Raw genomic sequence first — 26,205 nt, forward strand, 5'->3', positions numbered from 1 at the left:
TAAGACGTGTTGATGATACACGCTTCTATTCTGTATTCTATCTGCCTAATTACAGAGATAATTACGTCTCATCCTAGAAGATTGTTCTGGTGATCGGCTCTGGTCTCTGCAGACTCTTCTTTACCCGCTCAGTGTGATGGTCTGGCGCCTGAAGAAGTCCATGTAGAGTATATTCTGTAGGGACAATAGACAAGGTTTATAAAGGGGAATGATTCTACCGTGTACGAAGAAAAAGAGGAGCGAGCATGACGAGGTGAGATCAGATCATGTAGAGAAGAGGCAGGAAGATGGCACTAAAAGTATTCGAATACATTATTGTATGGTGTAATATAAAACTGTATGTGATGTGCAATATAGGAAACGTAGAAAAAATTACATTTTCCATACTGTATATAGGACGTATTTCAGGTGCTGGGAGACTGAATAAAAAGCAATAAACAGCAATTCTGGCATATTATAATGTTTATTTTATTTTTTTGTGTTCATAGTGTGGTTTAAATAACAAGATCATTTTATAGCTCACGCCATTAAGGATGCAGCAATAGCAATTATGTAGAAAGAAAACTTTTTTTTTTTCAACTTTTATCAACTCCTTTCTCTCTTCAACAGCTTAGATGCTATGGTTATTTTTCACTGTGGCATCTAAAGGATTAAACTACGTGGATCAGAGTTGCAGCAGGGTTTTAGCCTTTAGGTTATATCCCACCATACATGTACCAGCAGCTCATCACTATGCCGTACATGTATGACATACAATACCGTACAATGAAGGCCGGAACAGCCCAACGGCAAAATTATTCCATTGTAAGAGGCTTCCATTTACCACTTCAATCCTCTTAGATATCGTCCAACTGGACCAATTGAACTGAAAAACATGTACGACACTATTCTCTGTTCATCTCTATTCTTTTTCACTGCTTTGCTGTCACACACTATCTGTATAGTTTATTAATTTTTTTATGGCTTTCTCTCCCTATCTCTATGGCTTAAGCTATGAACTGTAACATTATCTCATTATCCATATTTACCAAAAAAAAGGCTGGTGCATTCCCTGCTTCTGCTTTTATACTGGCTATGATAGTCCCTCCTGGCCTGGCTGTGCTATATTATGTGATGAGATAGTTTCACAATTTCAGTTTTTAGTCCATGTTCACATGTTCAATATTTGGTCTGTATTTTACATCAGTTTTTGTAAGCCAAAACCAGGAGTAGAACAATCAGAAAAAAAGTATAATAGAAACACCTTATAGAGCTATTGTTTTGGGCACAGTATGGTGGTATTACTTGGGTACTTTGTTTTACTGTTATTTAGTCATATAATTCCATGGGTTAAGGGATATTTGGCTGTCTTAGTTCCTCAATAAATGGTATAATTAATGAGGCATTATATTATGCTTTTATTTGGGTGGTGCATGTGGTAGCAGTATTTGGGCACTACATGTAACGACTATAGTTACTTTAGTGCTTTTTTATACCCTTTCTTAGAATAAAAAAGAAAGACCTTACACAACGTGTCTACAATAAGCCTCCACTGATCTTAATCTTCACGCCGCCACCAATTTCTGTTTTTGCGTTTCCGTTTTTCCTTCTCTTCTTCCCAAAGCCATAACTTTTTTTTATTTTTCTGTCCACAGAGCCATATGAGGTATTGTGTTTTGAGGGACAAGTTGTGCGTTTTAATAGCACCATTCATTTTACCAAATAATGTACTGTAATGACAAGGCTTAGGGTCTTCAGGGTCTTCAGCAGACCTCCAGCTGTCCTAGCAACCCATCGGTGTTGGGCACATTGATGGGCGCATGGAATAATTGCACCCCCATGCCGGCAAGTTGTTATTGCTGCTATCAGAGTTTGACACCTAACAGGTTAACAATCTTGGGCAGAGCTCCACTCCATCCGCAATTGTTAGCGGCAGGTCCGGGCTGTAACACACAGCCATCACCTGCCTAGTATGGGGTGGGCTCACCCAATGAGCCCCCTTCATACACCTGCTTCCGACTTGGACCGTACATGTACTCTGCATGTCGTGAAGGGGTTACAGGTACTATGGCCTAATTTCACCATTTATGATTTCATACATTTATGTCTGTTAGTATTCGTTGACATTTTCTGAGACCGATTTTGCAAAATGGCGCATACAGTCCATGAATTTTGCTCAAAAGCCTAAATGCTCTTTAATTTAGTTTTTAACCAGTTTTTATTTTCATTTTAGAGCTAAAAGTCACAAGTTGTTTAAAAGGTCACACAATTGAATAAAAATGCGCCCAAAATTGAAAACTTCGCCAGAAACGTTACTCCAGGTAGGGAAGAAAAGTGAGATGTGACAAAAAATGACATTTGCTAAAATATTTGGATCAGCAAAGTTAATCATAAAAAGAGAAACTTAAAAAAGTGGCACAAACTTAGAGAATAAGTCACAAATATTAAGCCACCCAAAAGGAGAAAAATTACTCCAGAAAACTTGGGAAACAGCAATGATGAATCGGGGTGTATGACTGTAATTGTCACTAAATATACTTCAAGTGTACATTTTTTTCCTTTTTCTTCTTTGTGACCACAGGCTGAGGATTCACATCTACAGTACTGTCTGGTGCCTCATTCTCTCTGCGCCAGTTGTCTATTTCTCCACTTCAAGATGTCGCCTGAGTATTTCCAGTCTTTCTGGAATATTTCAGAAGGGAGATATTGCTATAGGAGCTGTGATCCCTTTCCATACAGATAGAGTACCCCCGAAACTAACATTTATAGAAGCCCCTTCTCCGGACACCTGTACCATGTAAGACTCTGTGACATTCTTTAACATGGTATGTAAATAAGTTTATTATTTCTGGACACCTTTTTTTTTTACTCTGTTTCCCCTTTTCCCACCCAGGTTTTTCTTAGAAAGTTTCCAGCAATATCAGGCCATCAGGTTTGCCTTGGAGGAAATTAATGGAAGTTCTGATCTTCTCCGTAATATCACACTGGGCTACCATGCATTGGACTCCTGCTCCATTCTGCCTAGGGAGCTAGAAGGAACGTTATGGATGATCTCTGGAAAGAACCAAGCAGTGCCCAATTATCGTTGCCAAGAAAAGCCAACACTTGCTGCAATTCTTGGTCACTCAATGTCTACTTATTCCATTCTCATGGCCCATGTGCTGGGAATTTATCGATATCCTCAAGTATGTAGGAGTTTCACAGAATCAAGATGCCAAATGCTACAATATATTATCAATCATTGTTTTGTTTTGAACCATAATAGTCAGGGGTGGGAGTGATACCCTGTATACTCATGTGATTATATCAGTGGACAAATTGTCTCTTCAGAGAGGAAGAGGACTAAAACTCTAGTGCCTCCTACAGCAATCCTAAAAGTCAATAGTGACCCTTTAACGAGCCTTATCACATGACTTAGGATAAAAAGCCAAGACCAGAAATTCAATTTTCAGACACTGTCTTTCGGGGTACTGCCCCTTGTCAGTGCAAAGTATGAGTTTTGATTTGGCTGGATGAGAGGTGTCAGACCAGTATTAGTGGGAACATGGCTATAAGTGACAGGGGCACTGATGTGAGAAAAGCAAAGAGTCAAGCAGGAGGTCCTAGACTGACAGCCATATAATGGAAACAGAAGGGTCCCCAACAACTTGTATTCAAAGATTGCAATGTAGAACAAGGTTTGCGTTAGATTCACAACTCAAAAACATTTCCACTTCCTTACAAGGTTATCCTGTCATCAGGGGGAGGAAAACAAGATTAGCTGGAAAAGGCCTTATAGTCATCATTTCAGCAGGTCAGCAGTAGGGTTGTGTTTTACACTAATCAGCCCTTATTGCAGTCCTACATTTAATTTGTAAAATTTTGTTATATTTTACAGATCAGTCATTTCTCCACCAGTGCTCTTCTAAGTAATCGGGCCATGTTTCCATCTTTTTTCAGAACTGTTCCAAGTGATGATTTCCAATCAAAGGGTCTGGCTCAACTGTTAATACATTTTGGATGGACCTGGGTGGGCTTGGTGGGTGTGGGTAATGACTACGGCCAGCAAGGAATTCAGGTCATCAAGCAAGAAATCTTCAGATCTGGAGCTTGCATTGCCTTCACAGAATTCCTCCTACTTGATCAGGATGATAAGAACGCACCATACATTACTAGGGTTATCAAAGAGTCAACTGCTACGGCCGTGGTACTCTTCTCTACAGATATCTACCTCAATCCACTCATCGATGAGATGGTCAAACAAAAAGTCACTGGCAAGGTGTTTGTGGCCAGCGAAGCATGGTGTATCTCAACAATTCTGTTGGAAGACAAATATTCTACTCTACTTTCAGGTTCCATTGGATTCGCCTTCCACAGTTCAACCATTCCTGGATTTAAGGATTACCTCGGAAAAGTTGATCCACTGAATAATCCCACTGGAATTGTAGCCAAAATATTTTGGGAAAATGTATTTGGATGCAAGTTTATTGAGAGTTTGAACTATACCATGGACACCAAATTGTGTACCAGAAATGAAAGCCTACTTGCTGTTGACAATGCCTACACTGATGCCTCTAATTTAAGAAGTTCCTTTAATATTTATACTTCAGTTTATGTGATAGCTCAGTCTTTACAAGAAATTCAGATGTGTCAGCAAGGGAAAGGTCCATTTCTTGGTGGGCAATGTGCCGATATCCTCAATGTCAAACCTTGGCAGGTAGGGATCTTGAAGGCCATGTAGAAAAGTTGTGCAGAACTTATGCATTACAAGCTCAAAATTTATCACTGTGTGCCATATTAATATACACTGAGGAAGAAGGGCCTCATCACAAATTTAAAATGGATTCTCTGCCCTTTTGGTGCAAGTTTCCAAATTTCAGCTTCCAGAGACACGGGGATCTCCCGTGGGCATAATACTACTCAGACAACACAGGGTGAAGGTAAAATAGTGTGTCAATAATTTATTGAGCCACCAAACAGACAATGACATATTGAAGAGTCCCAGCAAATACAAAAAATGGTGGAAAATTACAGAATCTCACCCTGTCGCTGGCTCACTGGAATTTGAGCAGCTTCGATTTCGAGACTTCTAGGGCCAACTACCACAACCAGTGGCGCTCCGCTTTGGGCGGGCACCCACAGGGAGGAGGTAGCGGCAAACTTAGGAAGATGAGAGTCCATGGAGGTACGTGACCTCATTGTGCCAACCTGGATTCTTTAAAACGCCTCTGAGGGTGCATCGATGGTCACAGGAGCAGATCTGTGTTCTTAAGCTGATATCCTGTAGAGAGCCTTGGGATAGAGCAAGAGTCCCCTTTTTATAGTTCACAATTGTCCTTTCAAGCCATCATCCACAGGTCAAGGGTCAGGGATGATGATATTAACTCACTGTGCCTGAATAGCCACAGCTCATCCTTCAATTTTGATTTGCAAACATGGAAGGTTAAATTATAACTAGAGATGAGCGTTGTTCTACTCGAACTGTTCGCCAATCTCAAATTCGAGCTGTTTTGGGCGGTGTTCGAGCCGTTCGGCGAACACGAACAATTTGAGAAAAATTCGGCTGTTCGAGGTTATGTTCGATAACTGTTCGTGCACCAAAATCATAACTGGATTTTTTCTCAGTAATGATGAAAATTAATGTTAATACGCAGTTTGAGTGTACAGCGGGGTGGGGGGAGGGGCAGGGGATGGATCTCTGCAGGAACAATGAAGATCTTCATTTTTTTTTTCTCTTTCCCGCATTTACAGTGGGGAGGTGAAATCTGTCAGCCTATCAGCAGCGCACACACGGAGCGAAGTGCTTTTTTTCACACAAGCAAGGGCATGTGTCATTGGCAGTGTATGTCACATGTCTTTGCCCTATAAGACCAAGCCATTTTCCCCATCGCCACCATTTTCTCACTGCTGCAGCTGCGTGTTAGACGGCACCGCTGTTGCTGTGTGCGCTATACCTTGTTAATTTCAAGCCAATTTTCGCACAAATCTACAGATAGCTTGGGAGTAGGGAATAGTTGTGATTGCAGTCCTTTTAAGGACTAGGTTACAGCATTTCCTACGACTTTTATCAGGCAGGTCTGTGCTCTTAAATAGAATGATTGTGGGAGTAAAGACTAATTGTAATTGCAGTCCTTTTCAGGACTAGGTTACATCAGTTCCTATCAGTTTTTGCCAGGCAGGTCTGTGCCAGTGCTGTGCAAGTTTTTTTCACAGCATTTGGCTGAATCTAGCAAAGCTAATCCTTTTTGGCCTATTGCAGAGTGTGTTAGTCAGTGGAGTAGCCTATCTGTGTTGCAAGATACACCACCTGTGTATAGAATACCAATTTTTTTACTGCACCTAGTGAAGTAAAATCTTTTGGGCATAGCATCATTCTATTAGTCCATCTATACTGACCTCCATCAGGTTGCAAATTGAATATAATTTTTTTCTGCATCTAGCTCTGAAAAAATATTGGGATTCTAGCTGTGTGTGGGACTTGTTGTATTAGTCCATCTATACTGACCTCCATCAGGTTGCAAACTGAATATATTTTTTTCTGCATCTACCTCTGAAAAAATATTGGGCTTCTAGCTGTGTGTGGGACTTGTTCTATTAATCCATCTATACAGACCTCCATCAGGTTGCAAACTGAATATATTTTTTTCTCCATCTACCTCTGAAAAAATATGTGGCCTTCTAGCAGTGTGTGGGACTTTCTCTATTAGTCCATCTATACTGACCTCCATCAGGTTGCAAACTGAATATAATTTTTTTCTGCATCTAGCTCTGAAAAAATATTTGGCCTTCTAGCAGTGTGTGGGACTTTCTCTATTAGTCCATCTATACTGACCTCCATCAGGTTGCAAATTAAAAATAATTTTTATCTGCATCTACAGTACCTCTGAAAAAATATTTGGGCTTCTAGCTGTGTGTGGGACTTGTTCTATTAGTCCATCTATACTGACCTCCATCAGGTTGCAAATTGAATATAATTTTTATCTGCATCTAGCTCTGAAAAAATATTTGGCCTTCTAGCAGTGTGTGGGACTTTCTCTATTAGTCCATCTATACTGACCTCCATCAGGTTGCAAATTGAATATAATTTTTATCTGCATCTAGCTCTGAAAAAATATTTGGCCTTCTAGCAGTGTGTGGGACTTTCTCTATTAGTCCATCTATACTGACCTCCATCAGGTTGCAAATTGAATATAATTTTTATCTGCATCTAGCTCTGAAAAAATATTTGGCCTTCTAGCAGTGTGTGGGACTTTCTCTATTAGTCCATCTATACTGACCTCCATCAGGTTGCAAATTAAAAATAATTTTTATCTGCATCTACCTCTGAAAAAATATTTGGGCTTCTAGCTGTGTGTGGGACTTGTTCTATTACTCCATCTATACTGACCTCCATCAGGTTGCAAACTGAATATATTTTTTTCTGCATCTACCTCTGAAAAAATATTGGGCTTCTAGCTGTGTGTGGGACTTGTTCTATTAGTCCACCTATACTGACCTCCATCTGGTTGCAAATTGAATATAATTTTTTTCTGCATCTAGCTCTGAAAAAATAGTTGGCCTTCTAGCAGTGTGTGGGACTTTCTCTATGAGTCCATCTATACTGACCTCCATCAGGTTGCAAATTAAAAATAATTTTTATCTGCATCTACCTCTGAAAAAATATTTGGGCTTCTAGCTGTGTGTGGGACTTGTTCTATTACTCCATCTATACTGACCTCCATCAGGTTGCAAACTGAATATATTTTTTTCTGCATCTACCTCTGAAAAAATATTGGGCTTCTAGCTGTGTGTGGGACTTGTTGTATTAGTCCATCTATACTGACCTCCATCAGGTTGCAAATTAAAAATAATTTTTATCTGCATCTAGCTCTGAAAAAATATTTGGCCTTCTAGCAGTGTGTGGGACTTTCTCTATTAGTCCATCTATACTGACCTCCATCAGGTTGCAAATTAAAAATAATTTTTATCTGCATCTACCTCTGAAAAAATATTTGGGCTTCTAGTTGTGTGTAGGACTTGTTCTATTAATCCATCTATACAGACCTCCATCAGGTTGCAAACTGAATATAATTTTTTTCTGCATCTAGCTCTGAAAAAATATTTGGCCTTCTAGCAGTGTGTGGGACTTTCTCTATTAGTCCATCTATACTGACCTCCATCAGGTTGCAAACTGAATAAAAAAATTTTCTGCATCTACCTCTGAAAAAATATTTGGGCTTCTAGCTGTGTGTGGGACTTGTTCTATTAGTCCATCTATACTGACCTCCATCAGATTGCAAATTGAATAAAAAATTTTTCTGCATCTAACCCAGCCAATAGTTTTGGCCTAATACCACAGTTTGGCCACTCAGCTCTGCTCGGTTCCCATCCATTGTTTTTTTGTGCAAACAACTCCAGAGTTGTGAATTAGTTAACCACCAAAATGAGTGGAAAAAGGCCTGCTGCTGGTGGAAAGGGGAATAGGCGTGTTGGGAAGGGGAAAAAGGTTGTGTCCGTGGGGTAGGTGTTAAAGCAACAGTAACATCTGCAGAAGAAAGACCATCTTCCAGCCAAACTAAAATGTCTACTTCTTTTAGCGGACAATGTGATAAGATCCCTTTCTTACGGCCACGCCAATCACTACAAATTCCAGATGAGGCACAAAAACAGCAGGTGCTTCAACGGATATCAAGTGCTCCTTTAAGTGGGCTCTCCTCCACATCAACTTCAACATCACAAATACTCCAGTCCTCAAAGGTGTCACCCCAATCGCACTTGCTTCCTCACAGCTCCCAAATCTCCAGCTGCCCGTCTGAGTATGAGGTAGAACAGATGGTTGAGTCTGCAGAGCTGTTTACTCATACTATAGCCTGGGAATCAGAGGTCGACTCCAGCGCTTCTGTGAATCCAGACGAGGAAATGATCTGCACTTATGCCCAGAATCTTTATGAGTCGGATCCAGGACCAGACGCAGAAGGTTCTGACCATAATGTAGACCCTCATTCCCAAACTGTAACTCCTGTTGGTGGAGACAATGAGGAAGACGATGATAAGACTCAAATACCTGATTGGAGCGACAACTTTAGTTTTTTGTCAGGGCAGGAACAGGTTGGCTCTGAGGACGACGGGTGTGATAACGCACAGGGTGATGATGATGAGGTTGGAGATCCCACTTACTGTCAACCCACAGTCAGCCAAGAGATGAGGTCAGCAGAGGAGGTGGAGGAAGATGCTAGTGACGACGAGGTCAGGTTGCGCCTTCCTGGACAGAGACGTAGTACTGGAAGCACGTCAACAACTGCATCCTCAAACACAACTCTGCCTCTCACCACAAGTCGTGGTGGCTCTTCAGGTCGCATGGGTGCTAAGCCTTGCATAGCCTGGGCATTTTTTCAGATCGATAAAGATGACCCAACTCGTGTTATCTGTAACATTTGTCAGCAAAAGCTAAGTAGAGGCCAAAAAATACATAGTTTGAGTACTTCATGCATGAACCGGCACATGGACATGAAGCATAAGTTGCAGTGGGAAGCTCAGTGTGCTACAATGCGGCCTAGCCGGCCGGGCCAACCACCGTCTGCCATATCTTGTGCATCCGCGGCCTCTTCATCCTCTGTGACTGGGGGGACAGCAGTCACACCTGTTTTGGGGCGCAGACCTGCCACCTCTTTACCCGCAACAGCCAGCGTGATTGGCAGGTCATCTTTTTCTTTGGAGGTGGTAACACCAGCTGGTGTTGAGCGCTGTCCGACATCGATAGCACCACCTTTGGATCAAGGCAACCTAACATGTCCGCCTGCATCTTCCTCACAGACCGGCAGTTTGCCGGGGACACCCTTATCAACCCCGTCTAAGCACAATAGCCAGTCCTCGGTCCCTCAGATGTGGACAAGTAAAAGACCATTTCCTCCTAGCCATGAGAAAGCTAAGAGGTTGAGTTTCACCATCTGCAAGCTCTTGGCTACAGAAATGCTGCCTTTCTGCCTGGTGGACACAGAGGATTTTCGAGACCTTATGTCCGTCGCAGTGCCCCAGTACCAGATGCCCAGTCGGCACTACTTCTCAAAGAAAGGTGTGCCTGCGCTCCACCAGCATGTCGCACACAACATCACCGCTTCTTTGAGAAACTCTGTGTGTGACAGGGTGCATTTCACCACAGACACTTGGACGAGTAGGCATGGACAGGGGCGTTACATGTCGCTGACTGGGCACTGGGTAACTATGGTGACAGCAGGACAAGGGGCTGCTGTCCAAGTCTTGCCGTCCCCACGAGTTGTGCGTCAATCCTCTTTATGTCAAAGTTCCTCCACTGCTTCTGCCTCCTCAACCTCCTCTCGGTCTTCCACCTGCACCCAAAGCCTGTCTGGTCATGCCACAAGCTTTCTAACTGTGCAGAAGGGATCCTGCACACCTCCTTACTATGCTGGCAGTAGGGCTCAACGTCATCAGGCGGTTTTTACATTGAAATGTCTGGGAAATGTGAGTCACACAGCTGAGGAGTTGTGGTCAGCTCTGGAGAACCAATTTCATGAATGGTTGTCTCCACTGGACCTGAAACCAGGGAAGGCCGTGTGCGACAATGCTGCAAACCTGGGTGCGGCCCTTCGCCGGGGCAATGTCACACACGTGCCTTGTATGGCTCAGGTGTTGAACCTGGTTCTCCAGCAATTTTTAGCCCACTATCCCAGACTAGATGGCCTTCTGCAGAGGGCACGGTCGCTGTGTGCTCACTTCCGCCGTTCGCATCCCGCAGCTCAGCGACTTACATCTCTACAGAAGTCGTTGGGCCTGCCACTTCACCGGCTAAAATGTGATGTGCCTACCCAGTGGAATTCAACTCTGCACATGTTGCAGCGACTGTGGCAGCACGAACAAGCCCTGGTGCAATACGTTCTGACGTATAGCCTGGGCCAACGAGATCCAGAGGTGGGGCAAATCACACTGGAGGAGTGGTCTCAGATCAGGGACCTATGCACCCTTCTGCACAGTTTTGAAATGGCGACGAAGATGTTTAGTGCTGACGATGCCATTATCAGCATGACTATTCCGGTGATTTACATGCTGGAGCACATGTTAAACAGAATTCGGAGTCAGGTGGTGGCACAAGAGGAGGTGGAGGAAGTAGAGGAGGAGGAGTTGTATGCGGAAGGGCTAACATCTGCAAGGTCCAGATGGTCGGCAGCACCAAGGCGGCAGGCATGTGAGGGTGGGGGAGATGGTTTTACCAGGGCGCATGGTAGCAGCCAAACTAGTGAGGAAGGTGCAGGAGCCCAGGAAGAAGTGGAGGACGAACTGATGGAAGACTCAACAGATGAGGGAGACCTTGATCACATTTCTGTTGTGGGACGTTGGGGGGAGAGGACAGAGGAAGGAAGCATGATTGTTACCTCGCCACCAACACAACAGGGACTTGGTGCTCCTGGATGCGCAACACACATGAGTGCCTTCTTGCTGCACTACCTGCAACATGACCCTCGAATTGTGAGAATTAGAAATAATCCTGACTACTGGGTTGCCACACTGTTAGATCCCGGTACAAAAGTAAATTTGCAGAAATTATTCCTGCCATAGAAAGGGATGCACGCATGCAGGAGTATCAGCAGAGACTGTTGCAGAATCTTACATGTGCTTTTCCACAAAATACCAGTGGTGCACGTAGTGAATCTCACAGTTCCAACTTGCCAACCGTGGGACCGTCAAGTGTTCAGCACTCAAACCGTAACAGAACCACAGTATCTGCTGGTAACATCAATTTTGCGGAATCATTTCACCACTTTTTTAGCCCATCCTTTGCAAGGCCACAGGAGACAAGAAGTCTGACACATAGTCAACGCCTAGAGACGATGGTACAGGAGTATCTCCAAGTAAACATTGAAGCCATGACTGTGTCACTGGACCCTTGCTCTTTTTGGGCTTCCAATCTGGATAAATGGCCGGAGCTAGCCACTTACGCCTTGGAGATCTTGTCATGCCCCGCAGCCAGCGTTCTGTCTGAACGTGTGTTCAGCGCTGCTGGTGGTGTGCTGACAGATAAGCGCACGCGGCTCTCCACTGATAATGTAGACAGACTCACGTTCATAAAGATGAACAAATCATGGATCCGAAACGACTTTTCTACCCTGTGTCATCCTGGGGAGAGTAAAAGCTTGATGATTGGTTAAAATCACCCTACCAACCGTTTTAAGCTTTCAAATAATTAATCATGTTTATCTGTATCTTCGCTGGAAAATAATTTGGGCTTTGTAGCAGTGTGCAGCACTGATTCTATTAGGCCATCTATAATAAGCTCCACCAGATTTAAAATTACTAATCATGTTTATCTGTATCTTGACTGGAAAATAATTTGGGCTTTGTAGCAGTGTGCAGCACTGATCCTATTAGGCCATCTATACTAAAGCTTCACCAGATTTAAAATTAATAATAATTTTTAGCTGCATCTAGCCCGGAAAATAATTTTGGGGCTCCGAGATGCGCAAGACACATAAGTGCCTTCTTGCTGCACTACCTGCAGCATGACCCTCATATTGTCAGAATTCGAAGTAATCATGACTACTGGGTTGCCACACTCTTAGATCCCCCAAACTTTTCGATCAACCTTTTCATTTTAATAAAGACCAAAAAAATGGTCACTTTTGAAATTATAAGCATTAGCAGGTTGTTAGAAACTGAAATCAAACAGTTTTCAACTCAAAACTTTATTCTAGGTGATGTTACATTTTCACATAGGACCCCTTGTTCGAAAGGAGCTTCTGAACTCTCTCGTCCATTGAATTTGTCAGGTTTTGGATGGTTTCTGCTTCAATTGTTTTGCATGAGGACAGAATACCCTCCCAGAGCTGTTGCTTAGATGTGAACTGCCTCCCGCCATCATAGACACTCCTTTTAATGATGCTCCAAAGGTTCTGAATGGGGTAGAGGTCAGGGGAGCATGGGGGTCACACCATAAGTTTGTCCCCTTTTATGCCGATATCAGCCAGAGATGCAGATGTTTTATGTGCAGCATGAGATGGTGCATTATCATGCAAAAAAATGATCTTGCTGTGAAATACACGGTTCTTGTTCTTGAACCATGGCAGGAAAACTGTTTGAGAAAATCCACATACATTATGGAGTTCATCTTTAGCGCCTTCAGGGATCCTAAAGGGGCCGACAATCTCTCTCCCCATGATTCCAGCCCAAAACATTACTCCACCTCCTCCTTGTTGGCGCTGTAGCCGTGTTTGCGTGGGGTGTCCATCAACCAGCCATCCTCCACTCCATCCATCTGGACCATCGAGCGCTGCACGGCACTCATCCGTGAACAAAACTGTTTTGAAATCAGTCTTCATGTAATGTTTGGCCCACTGGAGCCGTTTCTGCTTGTGTGAAGTGGATAGAGGAGGTCGACAGGATGGCGTATGCACAGCTGCAAACCTCTGAAGGACCCTGCATCTTGTTGTTCGGGGGACGTTGGAGGCACCAGCAGCTTCAAAAACTTGTCTGCTGCTATGACAAGGCTTTTTTGCCGCTGCTCTTTCAACCTGACGTAATTGCCTGTAGGAAAGAGTCCTCAATTTGCCCTTATCAGCACGCACACGTGTGTACTGTGAATCAGCTACATACTTCTTGATTGCCAAGACACTTCATCCTGATCATCGCACAATGTTGATTGTAGTCATGCCTTGACCTAAACACTCCACAATTTGTTGCTTCTCAGCAGCCGACACATCCTTTTTCTTTCCCATTTTGGCAGAAAATGTAGGCTGCTTAATAATGTGAGACAGCCTTCTTAAGTAGTCTTGCCTTTCATTGGACACACCTGCCAAACTAATTAGCACAGGTGTCTGCAATTGCTTACAGTCATATAAAGAGCCCTGACACACATCACCATCAATGAGTTTAACTGACAAACAAACAAATTCTTCCCTTATCACTCCTAAACACTTTTTGCATAATAATTTGGAACACAGTGTACATGTGCTTTTCCACAAAACACCAGTGGTTCACGTAGTGAATCTTACAGTTCTAACTTGCCAACCGTGGTCTGTATGGAGTTGTTCAATAAAGGGCCCAAAATTAAGATAACATAGATGGGAGAGGTCTCTATGAATAGGAATTCCTAAGTATTTGATACCCTGTGAGGGCCAGGCAAAGGGAAAGTTGGACTGGATGGAATCCTATATGGATTTGGGGAGGGAGACATCGAGGGCCTCAGACTTCGCTGCATTGATTTTAAAATTTGACCATGTAACAAAGTGATCTATTTCAGCCATAACAGCATGGATGGATATATGTGATTGAGTGATATATACTAGGACATCATCAGCAAATAGAGAGCACTTGTACTCGGTGCCTCCACCTCAATCCACCTAATATTGGGGTTATGGCGAATTGATGAGAGCAGGTGCTCCGTCACTAGGATGTATAAGAGAGGGGACAGAGAACATCCCTGCCTTGTCCCATTGGTGATTGTGAAAGGTGATGAAAATGTTCTGACGCGCCCCCTGGGCCTTGGGACACCCGGAGGCGGACCCTTTTTGGTGGATGCTGGTGGTTGTAGTCTCCGTGGCGGCGACCCGGTTCCGTGGCTCAGGGCGGTCAAACCAGTGGCGGAACTATTTATGTGGTTTTGATGTTTAAATGTCCGACTACGCCACCCGTGGATTGCGGTCAGAGTGAACCGCCGCTCCAGGGCAGACCGCTGAGGCTGGTGTTGTGGGTGCAGCAGAGCGTAGCATAACTCCCCACGGGAGGAGTATAGCCTCAGGGCAGTGTATGCGGAGGATGGGGGTGATGGTGCAGGGCAGCAGCAGTAACGACACGGAGTCAGTGATGCAGTCCAGGGCCTTTACTCACAGTTCTTATTATCCAGACCACGTCTGCAGGTAACGGCTGCCCACGTCGTACTGTGCTCACCAGGTGAGGGGCTCAGACAACTCCCAGATAACTTTGGAGCGCTTCACAGGACCCCCTTTGTGTGTCCTTTGTCTGGCCTTTCTTACCAACCCTTCTGTCCGGCTGCCTCGGGCCTCCTCTTGGTAAACTTGGCGCCAGTTTCCCTGACCCTATGTGGTGCCTTCCTAGCGGGTGTAGCGAGGGGCTGCACCACATAAAATGTCACAGCCTCCTGTTTCTAGCTGAGGGTCGTTTCCTGCCTCCACTAGTTTCGGGGACCGGTCTCCCCCTTTGGCCTGACCCCTCCACGCAGGTGGATTCGGGCGTGCGGTGGCGACTCGCCCGTCCGCACCCCTGGGATCCCTTCGTTCCTCGTTCCTGGAGCCTTCTCCGCTCCTCTTCCTTCCTTCTCCCTCTTCCAGGCCTGGGCCTCTGTTACTAGGCCCGCCTCCGGAGCAGAGCTCATGCAGAGCCCCTGCTCCCTGCCACTTCTGCTCAGACTTCTCTGCACTGAACTAAGATGGTGCCCACCTTTTATACTCCCTTCTCAATGCACCCAGGAACTGCTTCCTCCCTGCTCCTGCACTACAGGGTTCCCCTTCCTCAGTGTTCCCTCCCCCCACTCCAGCCAGGGACAGGGATTGTCGTGCCCATCTCAGGGGCATATTGGTCGCCCTGCCCCACGGCAATGTGGTGTAATGCATGCAGGTGTCGGGTCCTGATCCACACTACATCCTTACCTGAGAGTGAGATATCACACCTCTGGGTGAGGTGCAATACGTCTGTAGCAACCGAGCCCTCAGGGTGCTACAGTTCCATTTATCTTCAGCCTAGGTGACGTATTGCGATACAGGGCCGTGATTTTGGCTATAAAAGGGTCCCCTAGACCCCTACCCCAAGCTTTTTAAGAGAATCATATATGGCGTGCCAGGAGACTCTATGGAATGCTTTCTCAGCATCCAACGAGAGTATCTAATTACAAATTTTAAACTGCATCTAGCCCAGGAAATACTTTGTGCCTAGTAGCAGTGTCTGCTAGTCAGCGGATTATCCCGGCTGTTAAGCAAGCTACACCACCTGTAGTTTGGACACTTAATTTTTTCAAAGGAAATGCTTCGGGACCACGGGATACTCAGTGAAGAGCATCAGGAGGCACCCCAAGGCATAGGGGCTGGGACTGGCAGTAGGATGCCTTGCGGTGGACAGCCGAGCTCGATCCTTATAAAAGCTTTTTAACTGCAGCAGCTTTAGTGGACGCTACTGGAGCTGGAATTACGCGGCTGCTGGCATGAGACTTGCCCTCCAATAGATCCTTGTAAATGGATTTAAAGTGTATTCATTCAAATTAGAGAGACAATTTAAATTAAAAAGCTTAGAGCTGCCTCCACCACAGGGGGGCTCGCTCGACCCACCAGCGGACAGGCACCAGTATTGGGAGAGGGGGGCTGGCCGTCAGGGTTCACCGCGGCTCTGGCACAAACCCGGCGACGCGGAGGTGGCACGGGCAGGAGCGGACTGAACGTGTCGGCTTCTCACTTTTTGGATTTTAGAAGGGCATGACATGCCTATATCTGTGTCTCCCCCTCCTTTTACTCCTCCACCTCTTTTCTTTTCGCATGACTATATGTTCTTGTCACTTTTCCATGTGTTAGTTGTGTCTTCTGAGCAGTTTGTCAGCTTTTGGACACCTTTGAAGGTATTTTCTATGTGTTTCTATGTGTTTTTGTTTGCCTGCCATTGGTTTTAACGGTGTTCGAAGGTGTTCGACGAACAGTTCGACGAACAGTTCGGCGAACACACTGGTGTTCGATGAACCGAACCGAACTCGAACACTACGGGGGTGGCTCAACACTAATTATAACCACCCAAACAATGCAAGTCAACAAGCTGCATGGGCTGGTATTATGTGTAATCAACATATTAACAAACAGCATAGTTCAATGACCCTGCATCCCTGTCTTGCAAAGATAATAGTACAATACACTGTAGGAGCTGATATAAGAGGTAAATAACAGCCAGTTATCAAAATACAAATACCAAGTCAACCTTCAAGAAGAGTTAACATCCAGACTCGTGAATAATAGTTATGTCTCTGGGCCTACTGAATTTATGTCTGGCATAATTAAGAAGACAAGCTGTGTCTTCACCCATCCTTCATAGGTTCATGCTCATATAGTTATCATTTCATTTAAATGCCAATTCCAGACTCAGTTACGTATTCGGTTCCAAATAATGAATATATTTTCGCGTTTCGCTGCTTTTCTCACCAAATGGGAAGGACAGGTGATGAAGGCAACCTTGTACAAGCTGCAATTTAAGGCTCCCCTAATATAAAGTCTCTCCATGCTCACAAACTGTCATGGTTCTTCATCTGTTGCACAACCTTAAAAAGGAGGATTATTAACCTTTTATAGGTAAATAAAGAGACAAAAGGAGCTGCAAGATACAGGAACTGCAGATCTGCTAATGTACACTTTATTTACACCAAATTAGGGTTATCTGATGCAACATATTTAACAAAAGACGAGAGAGGATAATTAAGGATGGGTGGGAGCAGAAATAAAAAATTTCTTTACTTGTTCGGCAGCTTTCAGAGACTTTTTTTACTGGGAGATTCGAGTGGGAAGTCACTTTTCTGTCTGATGGTGCCTAAATTTGAAATGTATAATGCTCAGACTCTCCTCACTCACATACTGCTTACTCTCAGTAAAGTTAGGATACAAGAATATTTATTCTCTTTCTCTGTGAAAATGAAGCAATGGAATTAATAGCAATCCATAGGTGAAGCAGGGTGAAGTAACTGCAGGTACGGTAACGAGCACTTCATTCATGCTGAATTATGATTGACCAATGTAACTTGAGAGTGAAGGGACCGTACTAAAGACAAGTAGAAAGAAGTTTACAATCTTGACACACACTCCTTGGGGCACAAGTGAAGGAACATGACCATTTTACCTGGAGGAGAGCTTGTTATGGACATGATAAACAAAAATCTATAGCCATTATAATTAGCAAGTCCTTGAAATAAGTAAAGAAGGTTAGCTAGGTCTTATACAGTGGGTACGGATAGTTTTCAGACCCCATTAAATTTTTCACTCTTTGTTTCATTGCAGCCATTTGGTAAATTCTAAAAAGTTCATATTTTTTATCATTAAAGTACACTCAGCACCCCATCTTGACTGAAAAAAACAGAAATGTAGAAATTTTTGCAAATTTATTAAAAAGAAAAACTGAAATAACTCATGGTCATAAGTATTCAGACCCTTAGCTCAGTATAGAGTAGAAGCCCCCTTTTGAGTGAATACAGCCATGAGTCTTCTTGGGAATGAAGCAACAAGTTTTTCACACCTGGATTTGTGGATCCTCTGCCATTCTTCTTTGCAGATCCTCTCCAGTTCCCTCAGGTTGGATGGTGAACGTTGGTGGACAGCCATTTTCAGGTCTCTCCAGAGATGCTCAATTGGGTTTAGGTCAGGGCTCTGGCTGGGCCAGCCAAGAATGGTCACAGAGTTGTTCTGAAGCCACTCCTTTGTTATTTTAGCTGTGTGCTTAGGGTCATTGTCTTGTTGGAATGTGAACCTTCGGCCAAGTCTGAGGTCCAGAGCACTCTGGAAGAGGTTTTCATCCAGGATATCGCTGTACTTGGCTGCATTCATGTTTCCTTCAATTGCAACCAGTCGTCCTGTCCCTGCAGCTGAAAAACAACCCCATAGCATGATGCTGACACCACCATGTTTCACTGTTGGGATTGTATTGGGCAGGTGATGAGCAGTGCCTGGTTTTCTCCACACATACCGCTTAGAATTATCACCAAAAAGTTCTATCTTTGTTTCATCAGACCAGAGAATCTTATTTCTCATAGTCTGGGAGTCCTTAATGTGCTTTTGAGCAAACTCTATGCGAGCTTTCATATGTCTTGCACTGAGGAGAGGCTTTCGTCGGGCTACTCTGCCATAAAGGCCTGACTGGTGGAGGGCTGCAGTGATAGTTGACTTTGTGGAACTTTCTCCCATCTCCCTACTGCATCTTTTGTGCCCAGCAACAGTGATCTTGGGGTTCTTCTTTACCTCTCTCACCAAGGCTCTTCTCCCACGATTGCTCAGTTTGGCTGAATGGCCAGATCTAGGAAGACTTCTGGTGGTCCCAAACTTCTTCCATTTAAGGATTATGGAGGCTACTGTGCTCTTAGGAACCTTTAGTAATGCAGAAATTCTTTTGTAATGTTGGCCAGATCTGTGCCTTGCCACAATTCTGTCTCTGAGCTCCTTGGGCAGTTCCTTTGAGCTCATGATTCTCATTTGGTCTGACATGCACTGTGAGCTGTTAGTTCTTATATATACAAGTGTGTGCCTTTCCAAATCAAGTCCTAGCAGTTTAATTATACACAGCTGGACTTCAATGAAGGAGTAGAACCATCTCAAGGAGGATCACAAGGAAATGGACAGCATGAGACTTAAATATGAGTGTCTGAGCAAAGGGTCTGAATACTTATGACCATGTGATATTTCAGTTTTTCTTTGTTAATAAATTTGCAAAAATTTCTACATTTCTGTTTTTTTTCAGTCAAGATGGGGTGCAGAGTGGACTTTAATGAGAAAAAAAATTAAACTTTTAAGAATTCACCAAATGGCTGCAACGAAACAAAGAGTGAAAAATTTAAAGGGGTCTGAATACTTTCCGTACCCACTGTAGGTATTGTTCAAATGTTCACCTGTTGGACCAAGTCAGTCTTGAGAATGGCAGTACTGTATCTCGCACTAAAATAGGGCAGCAGTCACATGATCGTGATACTGCTCCATTGGATTGGAGCATATGTGCATAGAAAATGTGTTCCATGCAAAATCATTTTATTCTATAAAAACAATGATATTCTGGCAAAAATCATCTAAACACAAGTCCAATAAAGCTTGCGTGTTTATTTTCACAGCTGACACATTACATACAAAATGTCCATGTGAAATTAAGCAACGGAAGAGAGGTCTTCTTCGATAGAAATGGAGATGTCCCAGCTATATATGATATTGTTAACTGGCAGCTTGGAAGTGATGGGGTCATGAAACATGTCAGAGTAGGAAGCTACGATACTGCAGCCACTGACGGAAAAGTCTTCAATATTGATGGTAATGGAATTGTCTGGCCTTCAGGAAATCACCAGGTAAAGTACAGTATAAATGGAAGCTTAAAATTTTTCACAATGTTAGGTTCTCACTGGCTCATTTAATCCTTCATACAAAGGTCCCGACATCTGTCTGCAGTCAGAGTTGTCCTCTAGGTTCTAGGAAAGTGATTATAGAAGGAAAACCGACCTGTTGCTTCCAGTGCATCCCATGCCCCCAAGGAGAAATCTCAAACCAAACAAGTAAGTCTGCCAAAACCTTACTTACTGGAGATGACACAGATCAAGAACACAAGAAAATTGGAAGTATCAAAAAATAGCCCATGAAAAGTCAAGGTGGCCATAAACATAAAAACATAATCCTTATGACCAGTATATTCTTCAGTCAGACGCTCCATTAATTGGGAGCACAAAATAATTCATCTAAGTCAAGTTCATATAGGGTGTAAAGAACTTATACTCATTGAAAGAAATGGAAATTTAAGCAGAGAAAATGCAGTACCAATTGAGGGATGCAGCATAGTTGAGAAGTCAGGGTTCAGCTACGGTACTCTAGAAAATTCAAGTTTATGGTTGAGAAGTCAAATGAGAAAAGTCAAAAAAGGACTTAAATTACTATGTAGGAATGTAGGAAAACCCATAAAATGGAGCCTACAATATGGCTATGTGTTCTGATCATTTACATAGTGTATGTATCTAGGAACCCAAAAACCTAAGCATAATTTAGAGTGAAGGAAAGGACCACGTAAAGATGTTGTCCTGGTTGATCCCCTGACTTTGCAAAGTATTATAACCATTCATCATCATATCTGATATGGATGCCTAAAATAATACTCCAGAGCTGCACTCACTATTCTGTTCATTGTTAATGGAAACAGCCAACTAGCTTGTCTATGAGAAAATTATAGGGGGAGTTAAGAAACAGGGAATGGCCTTGGAGTAAAGTTTTGTTACTTTCTGTTTAGATTCGATTGATTGTCTAAAATGTCCTTGGAATTTGTGGCCAAATCCTGGGAAAGACCAATGTGTACCAAAGACCACAGAATACCTGGCCTATGAAGATGTATTGGGATCCACCTTGGCTGCTGTCAGTGCAATCTCCGGCATCATTCCACCCTCTATTTTGGGTCTCTTTGTACATAAGAAAAGCACTCCAATAGTGAGAGCCAACAACTATACCTTAAGTTGTCTCCTTCTTGGGTCACTTTCATTATGCTTTCTTTGCTCTCTAGTGTTTATTGGTTACCCAAAGCCTGGGACATGTCTAACGAGACAGGCTGTCTTTGGTATGGCTTTTGCCCTTTGTGTTTCTTGCATGTTGGCTAAAACCATTATGGTCGTCTTTGCTTTCATGGCCACCAAGCCTGGCAGCAATTTGAGGAAATGGACAAAACCTCAAGTGTCCTACATCATCGTATTCACTTGCTCTCTCATACAGTTTATCTTATGTGTATTTTGGATGAGTTTGGCTCCTCCTTTTCCAGAAAATAATATAAATACTCAACCTGGAGTTATTATAATTGAATGCAATGAGAACTCTCAAATTGCCTTCTGGTGTATGCTGGGATATCTTGGTTTCCTGGCCACTATCAGTTTCATTGTAGCATTCATCGCTCGGCGTCTTCCTGATAGTTTCAATGAAGCTAAGTTCATTACATTCAGCATGTTGGCCTTCCTCAGTGTCTGGATATCCTTCATCCCAGCTTCTTTAAGTGCTCGTGGGAAGTATACAGTAGCTATGGAGATCTTTGCCATCTTGGCCTCCAGTTGGGCTCTTGTCATCTGTATGTTTTTACCTAAATGTTATATAATATTGTTTAGACCCGACATGAACTCAAGAGATCATCTTACTGTTGGAAAAAATAAAGGTTAACCTTAGGTATTGAACCGAACTTCAATGTAGGAGTCACCAATAAAGTTCAAAAAGTCCAAAGCTGGCTATATTCTTTGGGTAGATTTTCAGCCAACAACATTTCACCAAATTCCCCTTTGCCCATGCACAGTTTGCTTGACTGAGTATAAATAAGTTTGCAATGGGTAGAGAGCAGTGGCTTATCATCCAAGGAAACTATGGATCAGGCTTTATTTCTCCTGATGTCTGGTGTCTACCAACAGATGTTTGAGGTCCACCATGTTGTTGGTTGGGAGACATTTATAATGAGAAGCAATACATTGAATGTAATCCAGAACTAACTGTATCTCTTTGGATATCCATTATAGCATCCAGTTTCATACATTACCTGACAGGAGAGGGTAGCGGTACAGGAGCAGACTAAGTCGATTAGGATAAGGACTAGGCGCTGGCAGGATGGGTTTAGGATGAGGTTCAGACAGGACAGTCAGGGTCAGGTTCAGGGAGCACAAACACAGGGACCATACAACTAAGACAGTAGTGAACACACTAAACACTAAAGTTGCTCAGGCACCTCCCTATAGGGGAGGGTGCCTTACATATCTGATGTCTCCCAGATATTGGCTGAGGGACATTAAAGAAGTGTGCATGCTGCTCCTTTAAGAAGCGCGGACTGCGTGTGTGTGTCCTGACCACACTCCCAAGAGATCTGCACGCTGTGTGCAGATCTTGGGAGGAAGCGGATGTGGTGAGGACCCGAGCAGAACAGATGAGTGGATGGACACATTGGTGACCCTCCAGGAGGAGGAAGAGTGACTGAACAGGGACGCCAGCGCTGACGTAACACATGTTAATGAAATGTGAATGATAAAAAAAAGTCTAAACAAATTTTTCAAAACATCTTAATTTATTCAGTATTGAGTATCAGGCACGTGCAGAAATCCTTGCACTTATACACTTTGGCTGCTATCAATGAGGTTATTAATGCTCGTCTGAGGAATGTTCTGCTACATTGCATGCAATTGGGCAAATCATCGGGATCCACTTCTGGCAGCTGTCTTTGCAATCGCCGAACAATGACATCCCAAATGTGTTTGATTGAAGAAAGTCCAGAAACACTGAAGCCATGAAAGCACATGTAAGACACGCAGGCTGCTCACAGCAGCGCAAGAAACATGTGGCCTCGTGTTGTCAAGTTGAAAAATAGCTCCACTGGCACTCGGAGACATGGCTGCACCCAGTGGCATAGAATCATAGAATGGTAGAGTTGGAGGGGACCTCCTGGGTCATCTGGTCCAACTGCCTGCTCAAAGCAGGATTCACTAAATCATTTCAGACAGATGTCTGCCCAGCCTCTGTTTGCAGACTTCCATTGAAGGGTAACTCACCACCTCTCGTGGCAGCCTGTTCCACTCATTGATCACCCTAACTGTCAAAAAGTTTTTTCTAATATCTAATCTGTGTCTCCTCCCATTCAGTTTCATCCCATTGCTTCTAGTCTTTCCTTGTGCAAATGAGAATAAAGATGATCCTTCTACAATGTGACAGCCTTTGAGATATTTGTAGACAGCTATTAAGTCTCCTCTCAGTCTTTTTTTCTGAAAGCTAAACATTCCCAAATCCTGTAACCGTTCCTCATAGGACATGGTTTGCAGACCGGTCACCATTCTGGTCGCTCTTCTCTGAACTTGCTCCAGTTTGTCGATGTCTTTTTTAAAATGTGGTGCCCAAAACTGGACGCAGTATTCCAGATGAGGTCTAACCAAAGAGGAGTAAAGACCGATAATGACTTCACGTGATCTAGACTGTATGCTTCTGTTAATACATCCCAGAATTGTATTTGCCTTTTTTGCTGCTGCATCACGCTGTTGACTCATGTTCAGTCTATGATCTATTAGTATACACAAGTCTTTTTCACATATACTGCTGCTTAGCTCTATTCCTCCCATTTTGTATATGCTTTTTTCATTTTTATTGCCCAGATGTAGTACTTTGCATTTGTCCCTGTTAATCATTCTGTTAGTTGCTGCCCACTGCTCCAGTTTATTTAGGTCTTTTTGAATCCTCTCTCTCTCTTCTCTAGTATTAGCTATCCCTCCTAGCTTTGTGTCGTCAGCAAATTTAATCAGTTTACCCTCAATTCCCTCATCTAAATCATTGACTAGAGCCTGATGGGCCCCTGGTGCAAGATTTGGACCAGGGCCTCCCTCCCCATCCAGAATACTATATATACTGTACATATATATTGTGAGACAGTGAGGGGAACCCAATGTGAGAGCCCTTATGTATCCTCCAGAATGTGCTTAGAAGCATACTGAACCGCTGCAGTGCATTGTAATCTCAGCCACAGCTGTGGTTACAGTGAAAAATAAAAGTACAGGTGCTTCTCACAAACTTAGAATATCATCATAAAGTTAATTTATTTCTGTTCTTCAATACAAAAAGTGAAGCTCCTATATTATATAGTAACACAGTAACGTAGGTTGAATAATGACCTAGGTCCATCAAGTTCAACCTTTCTCCCCCAATTGTACTCCATAAACTAACACTTCACTAACTTTCTGAGACTAGGCCTCACAAAATTATTATTACCATTTTTATTATTTCTGCACTATAACAATTAAAAATGAACCCGTTTATAATTTTTTTAGTTAGTTTTATCTTTTGTATTACTCTTGTGATTTTAATATGGTATTACTAAAATCCCTATGCCTAAATCTGTTGATCCAGAAGAAGGTAAAAACCCCAGGACACATTCAGCCAATTTGCGTCAGGGGGAAAATTCCCTCTTGACCCCGAGAAAAGGCGATCAGTCCTAGAACCCTGGATCAAACCTAATTATGATACTAGTTATGTAATTACTATTACCATACTAAATGTACTACTACAGGTGTAATATTTTGTCTAATTTAACTGTAACCCACAATGCTATGTATATGGAGGAAATACTCCAGCCCTTGTATAGAAGCTGTTATAGGGTTGGCCATCACTACCTCTTGTGGTCGGCATTCCACAATCCAACTGCTCAGACTATAAAGAACCCATTCCTGTTTAGGTGTCGGAATTGCCTTTCTTCCACGTGTAATGAGTGCCCCCTGGTCCTTAGTATAGTCTTTGGAAGGAATAAATCATGTGCTAATCCTGTCCTCACCAGTGATTTATAAAGGGGTCAGCCACTGCTGACTATATCCCATTTAGAGAACGCACCATTTATGATGACTCTTTGCTTCCTATCATTTAGCCAATTCCTTACTCATCTACATACAGTTCCCCCAAGTCCTTGCTTCTGTAGCTTCAGTATAAGGCTATGTGGTATAGTATAAAATGCCTTTGCAAAGTCCAGATAAATCACATCAGCCGCATTATCAACATCCAGATTTGCACTTACTGAGTTTAATTCCCTCAGTATCCGTGGATGAATGCCATCTGAGCCGGGGGATTTGTCAATGTTCAATTTGCTCAGACGCAGGCGTACTTCTTTTTGTGCTAAACTAGTTATATCAGGTGGTGAACTTTGATTTTTGCTTTGTTGAAAGCTCACTGGAACAGACGGTTTGTTGGTGAACATGGATGAAAAGGGCCTGTTTTAATATCTCAGCCTTTTCTTTGTCCTCTATAATTATCTTGTTATTATTGTCTTAAAAGGGGCCGTTACCATCTGTTTTTTTCTTTTTGGCATTGATGTATTTATAAAAATTTTTGGAATGTATTTTAATGTCGCTGGTGATTTCTTTCTCAGTAGATAATTTTGCAGCTTGATTCCATTTTTTCATTTCTTATTTAGGTCTTTATACTCCTGAAATGCTGTTTCTGTATTGTCGGCCTTCAAGATTTTGAATGCCCTTTGTTTTTGTCTTTGTACTGTCTTATTTATCCATAGTGGTTTCTTTTTATTCCTGGACATTTTTTTACCAGAAGGTATACATTTTCTACAGTATTCTAATAGTATTTCATTAAACATGCCCCATTTACGTTCGGTATCCCCAGTTACCATGACAGGGTCCCAGTCTACACGATTAAGCTCTTCCCTTGATTTGTTGAAATAAGCTTTCCTAAAGTTCCAGATATATAGAGTCATTACAAACAGATGATTATGGCTTACAGCCAATGAAAACACAAAAGTCATTATCTCAGTAAATTCGAATAATTAACAAAAAAACCTGTAAAGGTGTCCTACTCGTTTAAAATGGTCCCTTAATATGTTTCAGTAGGCTCCACAATCATGGGGAAGACTGCTGACTTGCAGATGTCCAGAAGGCAATCATTGACACACTCCACAAGGAGGGTAAGCCACAAAAGGTCATTGCTAAAGAAGCTGTCTGTTCACAGAGTGCTGTATCCAAGCATATTAATGGAAAGTTGAGTGGAAGGAAAAAGTGTGGTAGAAAAAGGTGCACAAGCAACCGGGATATCTGCAGCCTTGAAA

At 43.0% G+C, this 26,205-nt stretch overlaps 1 protein-coding gene across 1 annotated transcript; it reads left to right on the forward strand.

Moving 5' to 3' along the window:
• The first annotated feature begins 245 nt into the window (after positions 1-245).
• Positions 246-21,800, forward strand: LOC141167423 (extracellular calcium-sensing receptor-like). Its single transcript, XM_073654829.1, has 7 exons — positions 246-253; positions 2,561-2,776; positions 2,873-3,164; positions 3,857-4,675; positions 19,739-19,966; positions 20,047-20,170; positions 20,893-21,800. Exons 1-7 carry the CDS (start codon positions 246-248, stop codon positions 21,798-21,800), a joined length of 2,595 nt encoding a protein of 864 aa, XP_073510930.1.
• The last annotated feature ends 4,405 nt before the right edge of the window (positions 21,801-26,205 follow it).

Source organism: Phyllobates terribilis, unplaced genomic scaffold, assembly GCF_046119375.1.
Source record: "Phyllobates terribilis strain yellow unplaced genomic scaffold, ASM4611937v1 Scaffold_11__3_contigs__length_659146591, whole genome shotgun sequence".
NCBI lineage: Eukaryota > Metazoa > Chordata > Amphibia > Anura > Dendrobatidae > Phyllobates > Phyllobates terribilis.

What these genes read in the sequence shown, in the direction of transcription:
- LOC141167423 (XM_073654829.1), top strand. An exon ending in GAATTTATCGATATCCTCAA is followed by an intron (nt 3,165 to 3,856) that starts GTATGTAGGAGT and finishes TATATTTTACAG; the next exon opens with ATCAGTCATTTCTCCACCAG. An exon ending in TCAATGTCAAACCTTGGCAG is followed by an intron (nt 4,676 to 19,738) that starts GTAGGGATCTTG and finishes TTATTTTCACAG; the next exon opens with CTGACACATTACATACAAAA.